The 10026-nt window shown below is 32.3% G+C and overlaps 1 protein-coding gene across 1 annotated transcript; it reads right to left on the reverse strand.

Annotated features, from left to right (window-relative positions):
• Positions 1-402: 402 nt before the first annotated feature.
• On the reverse strand, positions 403-9831 carry LOC120329325 (gamma-aminobutyric acid receptor subunit beta-3-like). The gene is made up of 12 exons (XM_039395923.2): positions 9728-9831; positions 9217-9320; positions 8226-8293; positions 6227-6337; positions 6012-6121; positions 5814-5896; positions 4669-4803; positions 4343-4495; positions 3527-3747; positions 2287-2502; positions 1986-2093; positions 403-686 (listed from the first exon to the last, which is right to left on the reverse strand). Exons 1-12 carry the CDS (start codon positions 9784-9786, stop codon positions 465-467), a joined length of 1590 nt encoding a protein of 529 aa, XP_039251857.1. The 5' UTR covers positions 9787-9831; the 3' UTR covers positions 403-464.
• Between the last annotated feature and the right edge of the window lie 195 nt (positions 9832-10026).

The following is a 10026-nucleotide window of genomic DNA, read 5'->3' on the forward strand; positions in this document are numbered from 1 at the left end:
ATGAACCATGTCAAATCCCCTGTGAGATCACTAATTTCTGACAGTCATATGAAAAATTCGCTTCGCATTGATGCATCGTCCTTTTCAGCGAATATTGACAAACTTGTTAGCGAAAAACAGTGCCTTCACTGTTTCACTTCACACTAAAATGTCTACGTGTAGAAAAAACTTTGTTGACTTTACTGTATTTTTGTTTTTTTATTGTTCTTATTATTGAGAAAGTTTGGTGCGAGGGTTTTGTTTGTTTTTACATTAACTTTTGGTCAGTGTAGCAAAACTAGAACATAATTATTGTTTAGTGGCCCGCGCAATTATTAGTAAACTAAATATGGCCCATCGGCCAAAAAGATTGGCCGACCCTGATTTAGATGTTTCACGTCTCCCCAGAATTCCAAAAATGAATTAAATAACAAAGTTTTATATATATATACATATGCACTTTCATTTGAAAGGTGATACAATCATTAGAAAAACGTATAAAACGTCCAATACACCAAGTTGAAAACTGCAAACGACGTGGGAAATGCCACTCGTGAAACCTTATCAATAATATTAACATCGTCCACAACTGGCATTTTTATCGAGTTCACTCTTTTCTTTGCTCTTTTCACCATTGTCGATCGTAAATTACTTTCCTTCGTTTTTCGTTGCCTCAAAGCCGTTTTCCGTCCTCTATCGTTTCTTCCCTGCGAAAGAATTGTTAAAAATACGTTAACTAATTATCATGAGCGCTTAGACTTTGAATTCTAACATCTTAGCACAGTATAATTGGCGTTTACGAAATGGGCAATAGTGTGATTAGGGAAGTATACGATCCAAAGGCTGAAAATTGTACTATTTGTCAGTTATTTAAAGTTAACTTTTTCTCACTAGTCAGTGTAAGAAATCATTTTCACATGACAAAAAATCAAAAACGTTGATGACAGCTTAAAGTCATATTTTATTTTCCGAAATGAACTTTCGGGAATAGTTGGAATTATAGAATGCAATGAAGTGATAGTAGTACAGTATCATTAAAATTAAAAACCAAGACTGATCAGTTACGCCCACGAAAAACATAAAGGTATAGCCCCCACAAAAACTGTACAGAAATGGAGAAAAGTTTTGAGATAAAATAAAAGTATATAGTTTAGAGAATTATAACACAGTGGGCGGACACCGAAGTACAAGGTTGGAGACGACGTCCGACAAAATGTTTGAAACTAAAGCAGACTGGAAAAGAACGTAAGGCGTTTACAAGAACGGGAGTCAGAACCGAGGACTTACAACAAGTCGAAATAACCAGTAAGAAGACCAACTCTGAGGAATGCTAAAATCAGAGGACATATCACGAGGAAAAAATGACCAATGCAAAGTCAAGAAGTTTCGAAGACTGGGTTGAATCATCACATCAGAATATAAGTAACACTCTTAAATCTCGTTAAGACCGAGATGTTGAGCCTCTCTGTACATTTTTTGAGTAAAAAAGTATCATGATATAACACCATTTTGTCGCTAATACAATGAAAGAGCGACATTCGCGACGGTGGACTATTTCATCGGACCTTCCTGATGGCGCTATGGGATGGGTATAGGATTTAAGTCCATAGTTAACTATTTTAGAATTTGTCGAGGACGCCTTCTTTTTATGTGGGTAAAAGATTTTATATACATATATGCAATGGTGGGATTCAAATTTTTTGTCAGCCGGTTCCATCATACACATGTCATATTTTCAGGCGGTTCTGTTACAAAAAGTCATGTAATGCTAACCGGTTCGCTGATCTCATAGGATTCCGTGAGACGGTTCTATAGAACCGGTGCGAACCGGCTGAATCCCACTACTGCATATATGATATATATAGTCTATACTTTGGCATGAGACAATTTCATTTTGGCATAGTCTCTGAAATTGCTCCTTCAAAGGTTTAAAATCAACGTTTGCAGAAAAAAAAAACTATCTCTTGGTCACAAAATGGAGTGTCGTAATAGATTTTCTTTGATACCTTCCAGTAACTGGATCTTCTTGATTGTTGGGTCGAAGAAATCTTTCTATCCCTCATTACGGAATTATTTGATTGCATCTGAGTACGTCCGTCACCGTAAACACTGGTCTAAATGATATGATCAAATTTTACTCATAATTTCGATTTAAAAAGTAATTTTCTGATGACCCCTAAAGGTAGTATCTTTGCCTCCCAGCCATGTACCGAAAACATCTGTTTATTTGATATTTATATATGTATGCATACATTTTTTTCTTGGTTTGACAAAATGAAATAAACACTCTCTCCCTATTTTACTTACCCTGGGGCTTGTCCCGTCGCTTATGTCTACAAGTTCACTGTGTTGGTTTGTTCGTATATCATCCTCACTCACTAGATGCGATACATTGCATCCTACCAAACGATTCCGTGCTACGTAATCAAAGTAATAGTTGTCGACGAGGGCAGTGGTTTCATGTGATTCTGATTCTTTAGAAACTCTTTGGTTATGAACCAATTCTAGTTGGGACCCTTGAATCTGCGTGAGATAAAAAAAAATGGTTGGCCATAAGATGTCGCTAAAACCACGCTCATATTATACAGGCACAACAGCATTAAATTGTTATTCTGTAATGTAAATATGTGTATGACGGATATATGGAAAGGCTGATTTTACATTCACTAAAACATTTTTGCTTCATTATACTGTAATTATCAATCGCATTACTTTAAAGTTTTATCAATAATTTCCTTTTTAATCAAATATGAAAAACAACTAATCATTGGATTTGCCAATTCAGTGCGTTTAAAAATTATTTTGGCAAAATTTACGCGATAAAGACAACCTCTAAAAAAAAATAAAATAAGTAAATAGTTATGATGCCAAAGAATTGTTCTTTACCCGAATTACTAAAATTTCATTGGGCCAAAACTTTTTAACATTTGAAATGTTTAGGGATAAAGAAACTTCTTTTCCTTTTCGCGAAAACGAAACACGAGAATGGGAGAACAGAGATTAAATTAAACTGTTTATTTGCTCATTTTCACATGCTTTAGTTAAGAAAAAAAATGAGATTTAGAGTTCCAGATATCAATCTATTCAATGAATACAAATCTCTACGGAATTAAGCAACATATTCACGATATATACATAGCGTTCTCTCGTGAATATTGATATTTTATGTTTCAATACAAACTTAGTATATTTTCTAGCTCGACCACCAAAGTCCGCATAATCGATCAAATTGTCAAACAGTTGTCTTGAGTGAAATGTTTTTTTACTATATAAACTAATTTATAGTATTTATTGAAGAGTGGGGAGTGTTACTACGTGTTGTGTTTTAAATTGGTGAAGAAAAGAGCGTTTTGGGCGTCAGTATTGACGTCATGCACACGAAACTTTTGCTTATACGAAATCGTTCTTACTTTTTGTGCACTCCATCGTCAAAAATATGGCAGAGGGGTAAATGAAATAGTAGTGGAATAATCTATTTTCTTCATGAATTGTTTCTAAGCAACAATTTGGAAAGTACATTTCAGATTTAATCATAATTTACAAATACCTGTAATTCATCTCGGATTTTCGTTTGCAGTTTCCTTTTAGCGCTTCTAGCTTTTCCACCATAGTATGTATAGTTTACAAATGCGTACTCAAGCAACGCCATGAATACAAATAAAAAACATATGATAAGATAAACATCCAATGCTTTGATGTCTGGTAACTTCGGAAGAGATGCTCGAACATTTGTGCTGATGGTCGTTATCGTGAGAACAGTCGTGATTCCTAAAATATAAACAGATCACTGAAACCATGCAACTGTGATAAGCAACATCTGTTAGTTAAGTTGTACGGTAATGTCACTAATGTGAAAAAGAAAGTTGAGAGTAAATGAGAGCTGGTAATATCTTGATGTAAGTAAGTTATTTTATTGAATTGAAAGAATGATGAATTCGTGTTAGTTCACCCCAACATGTCTAATGATTTCATTTTATTCGGATTTTCAAATTAGACATACAACTGGCTTCAAAACAAATAAAGACAAGTAAAATTAATCAATTATTGTCTAGGTTTTGATTGTAAACTCCATAATAGTAATATACCATTTAAATGCATCGTTTAAATCTATTGTCAATTTAATAATCTTTCGTTCTCCGATTTATGGTAAATATATATAAGACTTAGTTATTATGAAAGGCTTCGCATTTCATTCGAGATTGGAATTGATTGATTATCTATTAAAATCAGAATACAAATCAATAAAGCAAGATCTTCCATTACAAAAGTTAATCTTACTAATATATAAGTTGATACTTGGAGAATCTTATTTAAAAATGAAATCACTTTCTTTTTTACATTTATTACAAATTCCCTCGCTTACCTAGAGATACTCTTGCCGCTGTTGCTTCAAAATTAATCCAGAATGAAACCCAGCTTAGAATTGTTATCAATGCACAAGGCATATAAGTTTGAAGAATAAAAAATCCAATGTTTCTTTTCAATTTAAAACTGAGGGACACTCGAGGATATGAACCTGAAATATAGAAAAATCTAAATTGAATAATAAATAACCACGATAATGTATGATAGCATAACCCAGTAGATTATATTCTACAACACTTTGAACGATATTTTAGACATTTTTAGCAAAAATAAACTGCCGTTTATTTTACTAAGTAATTATGATTTAATTATAAGATATTTTACCTGTTGCAAACGTTATGTCTCTAATTAATAATTGTGAACCAGTAACGTCAAATTGAGCAAGTTTCAAATTTTCGACTCCCGTTACTGAACTGCCGTCAATCATGTAAAATTTGATATCCTGTGTCGTATACCCATCTAAAAACAAGAGAGATATGCTCAAAAATATGGACACGTAGAGTCACATAATTTTGATGACGTCATAGCGAGAAAAAAAAGTAATAGCCTTCTGGAGAAAATTTTTATCTTTAGCCACTGAACATTTCAAAGCAATTGGTCCAGTATTCGAAGAGAAAAGCGATTTCTTCAAAACGTGTTGACGGAGACAATTAATAACAATAACAACAAAATTTTGAAACGATCGTTATTTCCACTACGTGTCCAATAATTGAAACCAATCACATGTGTATCAATTTGTAACAGATTGACGAAACGCCGACTCACGGATATCGGGAACGCATTAAACACGGGGAAAGTTATACGGAAAGTTGGTCAGATATATTATGTTTTGTATTTTCACTTACATCGCTACACAAATATGAAAAAATTGCGATCATCGCAGGTTCGTAATCTCTAAGAGGGAATACACAATTACAATGTATATTAGATAATAATCCGAAAGTGATGAATTTTTAATTTAAAGCAATACATGCTCCGTCGGCCATAATTGGGCGTTCAATTCTATTCCGGCCAAAGCACCTGGGGTAATTTAGAAATGCAATACATCATGGTAAAATTGAATTATTCATAAATCAAATTGTTAATCAATTAGTTTAGTTTGCGGTCGAAACAAGACCGTAACAGTCACGCTTGCAAACTATATCTGGTTACATCATTTACCGTTGCATCATTTCATTAATAAACAGTGGCCTATTTTGAATATTTTATTTCATAGATTCACTTTTAAGCAAGGTTGTATGGGAGATTAGGAGTTAAAACGGAGGAACTCGAAACACTTTGTTTATTAGTTTTTCCCCTTTGCAAAGTTCTGTATACATATATACCCTTGTGATATATCTAATAGTTAATGTGGTCTCTTCGCTTTATTCTATTCTGGGTAAGCAAAGATGACTAAAGAAATTTAATTCAAGGTGTCAATTAACAAATTTGAGTCACTTCAAATTAATAATAAAAAAAAAGATACGCACAACTTTCAATTTCCAATGTACAATTTTGTTCATCCAACGGATATCTCTTCAAATTCATCATGCATGCCAGTTCCGTTGTTATTCTGAATTCATATAAATTTGTTATGTTATATTTTAAAATTGTGAACATAGATAATCCTGGATAAATTTCTATGGTACGCCACCAGTAGCATTATTGAAGAGTAATATAATACTTACCTCAAGCCATAAGTAATTAAACCATTCGGTTGCATTCTCAGCATTATGTTTTTTCTTGTGATATCGTGCATGAATGATTTTTTGTCATTCACAAAATATGTGTCTGGCACCTAAAATTAGATTGTATATTTTCATTTAAAAATATAATTTGAAATTCAATACAACTAGAAAAGGTAGTTAAGTTGAACATCAGGAATACTATTTATATTTCTCACCCATATATTTTCAACAACCCTGCTATCAAGAGTGAGATTTGCATCAAGATCACGATAGGCTAATCTACTATCTCGCCATCTCTGCTGGAAGTAAAGCGTCAACGTATAGTCCTGTAACAATGTGATAAACAAGAGTGTGTTCGTATTACATATGAAGAATATAATATTAACGAGAGCTGTGCGTTTTGTTTCAACTATACTTCGATAAGATTTTTTCAAATGTTTAAACAAAAAAAATATTCAATTTAAAATTATAAGGTGTGATTTAATTCATGTGGAAATATAGCATCCCTTGGCGCTCGGTGAGACAGCCGATGCAATTATTCTATTTATTTCCCCTTCGTATTTCTATACAGAAATCAATTTCCGCTTGTTTGTATTGTGTTCTCAGCACTTCGTTCGATCCCAAAAGTGCAACGAATTGCATGATCATCCATTGCTGAGAAAGCGACAGTGGTACATTTTATTAATTGATTTTAAATTGAATTTGCGAAATTTCAATACGGTGTTTAATGGTTTTGTCACGGTATATTTTCTTGGCGAATTCCCAGACGCAAATACTGCCGATATTCACAGCGCATCCGTCTACATATTGATTTTCTGTACCATATTGTGTCCCTAGACCTGTTTAATGAAGTTTTAATCCCTTTAGGAATTAATTTCCGTTCGATGATTCATTACAAACTGATTTCACGGCTTCACTATTCAACAGATATCCAATCATTAAAGAGCTTCATTGTGGAATAATCTTGTTTATAAATAGATCATTTGAGCGATTTGAAATCCATTAGTTCCCGCGCTGTGGGAATTATTACAATTTTACTAAATCTATTAGCACTAGTATGTAGAATGGCGTGTACCACTTAGATTTGTACTAAATCTAATCGGATGAAATATGAAACTTATGAACCCAAATGAAAAAATATTATCTTGAGGATAGATTTTGAACGCATCAAGTCATCACCCATGCGTAGAATAATATTCCAAGCACATATGATACAAACATATTCTAGCTAGTATATCCATCTTTCTATGTAAAACCGCACGGACTATTCGAAAGTCATCAATACGTAAAAACTGAATTGTTTGTTATAATAATTTTATTATAAGAGCATCAGCTGATATTTTCAAGTGTATTGAAGTAACGCCAATTCATCCAATAAAACCATTGGAAATGTCACTTCGTGTGCGGCTGCTGGGTTACAGCACAGCGGAAACATTTACATATTACAAGTTTGTCTTACTCCACATATAAAATGACAAACGCAAGCACTGTAGACGAACCATAGTCCCAGCACTATTTTCTCGCATTCCTTTTCACAATCCAAAAACCATTTTACTTCACATCAATAGTAAAAATGAGCCACGATTCGAAACGACGCCGCAGCAAAATCATTACGATTAGAATTAAAAAAAGTATTATGGGTATACCAATTAATATTACAGATTTATGAATTCAATTGAAGACTTCTACAAATATAAGATTACTCGAGAATATAATATTTTCCAATTAGTATAAGTGTATGCACGTCGACTATACGTACTTTATTTGGAAATCGGTATTTTAAAACAATTGTTTCACTCCAAAAAATATTAACATGAAATAATCTCAAGCGAGTATACTTCAGTCTTTAATTAAGCCTTAGTATTAATCAAATTAGGTATAGCCTATTGAAGAACAAAAGCCACCACCGCTCTTGAGATAGCAACTGCTTCAAAACTAAAAACCATGAAGTGAATTTCAAATTACAAGCGTTCCAAAACTGATGACTAGTATGTTGCGTCAGTGGATACAAACAAATACAAATTATATACGTCTATATATGTTGCTCTTAAAAAGAGTACCTTATTTTTAATAAAGTCGCCAAAAAGACTTTATTGATTGAGTTATTGTTACGAAAGATACCTACAGTTCCAAAAAATAACTTCCAAACCAACACTTTTCGATAATTTTTTATAAATTACAAACGAATTAAGATAGGCTCCAATAGTCACTTACCATGTTTACTTCTGACACTGCATCGATGCTCGCAATTTCTATCGCCATGCCCACAGCCAATGGTTCAGCTATTTGAAAAACAAAATTATGAATGAGTTAAGTTCGAATTTCACAATCTTCATCGTTTAAAACGTAAACAATTTCAGATTGTAGATCTTTCCTTTCAATAAAAATATTTAAAAACAAACAAACACTTGACTTTGACTTACGTTTTCGAATTACTGAATAATGTTAGTCAATCAATTATGTTTTGGAGTGCATATTCACATCATAGAAATATCGTTTTTACGCACAAAAACCATGATGTTGAAAATGAAAGGACGGATATAAAAAGTTATATACTTGTAATTTATAAAAAGAACGATATATAGTGTATTGAATAAAGGTAGGTATACCAAATACACGGTATTTCTACACTAAAATCGAATTCTAATATATTTGGGTGTGAATGAAGTTATCCAAATTTAGAAAAAAGGGTTATGTTCTTCGGAACTGCAAAAATTAGCACTGAATTCTCGTATTCTTTATTTCAGAGAAGCAATTCCTAAATCAATTGAAATTAAATGCTCATTGACTTCTTTTATAAATATTTATGGTTCATACCCTAATTAATTATTTGTTTATTAATCAAATTATTCAAGATTTCTAATTACTCAATAGTCAGATATATTGATCGTAACAAACTTATGCTTCCTATCAGGATATTTATAATTGTTTTTGTATTGGGATTCGTTTGCGAACTTATATTATTGACTAACTTTCTCACCATCTTTACGATTAAATTGATGGGTGTATGCTTATGGCATTTTTTGTATTTATTAAGAATTGGAATTGGAGAATCTTGATTTCATGACAACATTAGCTACGTTAGTAGTTTTTGTTGCATAAAAGAGTCAATTTCAAAATTAAATTTGTTTATAATATAACAATAATGCGTATGTTTCACAAAAACATGCTAGCTATTAAAATATTATTTATATTCAATGCTCACCCCCGTAGTCTGGTCTCAATCTGATGTCATATCCTTTCCCCAACATTCTATCGAGTCTTTTTTTAATCTGCGCTTGAAGAACCGATCTTGATCCTGCGTAGGCACTAAATAAAAAAGTTCGGTCAGTGAAGATTGAGATTTAATTTTACTTACTTTTCTCCCTATAATTTACGTAATTTTTATGAATATCATAGTTTTAAATTATTAAAGTAAATTGGGTAAAAATCAAGTTAATCACGGAAAACTTCAATAACTAATTACCACGGATTGACATAGTTTTAACATTTGTAAACATGATTATAATATGTGGACCACGCAAGTAAGCGAGCCACAAACAAATACGTGTAATATGCCCGAAAATCTCTGAGACAAAAGAGAAAAATATTAAGCTTGTTTAATATCAAAATGGATTATATGGGTCCAACACATTTACGCTATATTAAACACTTGTAATATTTTAATCATAATTCATCATAAATTCTTTGCAGAACAAGCACACAAGCGCACTTACTTTTCAAAGAGAATGCAGAGAAAAATGATCCAGTGAATCTTTCGAATTGCATTTTGCATTTTCTTTGGATTAATATGTTCAAAATTTATATCATAATTTTCTGGATGAAAGAATATAAATCTCAATTAGAATAAACTGAATGATTATCAAATTTAATGGGATCTTCTGAAATCCGTACTTCATGATATGTGAATTTAAAATCGGATCATTTTCGGGTCACACTTACTTCTACCTAACCTCAAATTGTCTAAATTTGACTACATTCTGCTAAAATTCAATCATATAATAACGGATTTCTT

The sequence above is a fragment of the Styela clava genome, chromosome 12 (genome assembly GCF_964204865.1).
Source record: "Styela clava chromosome 12, kaStyClav1.hap1.2, whole genome shotgun sequence".
NCBI classification, from domain to species: domain Eukaryota; kingdom Metazoa; phylum Chordata; class Ascidiacea; order Stolidobranchia; family Styelidae; genus Styela; species Styela clava.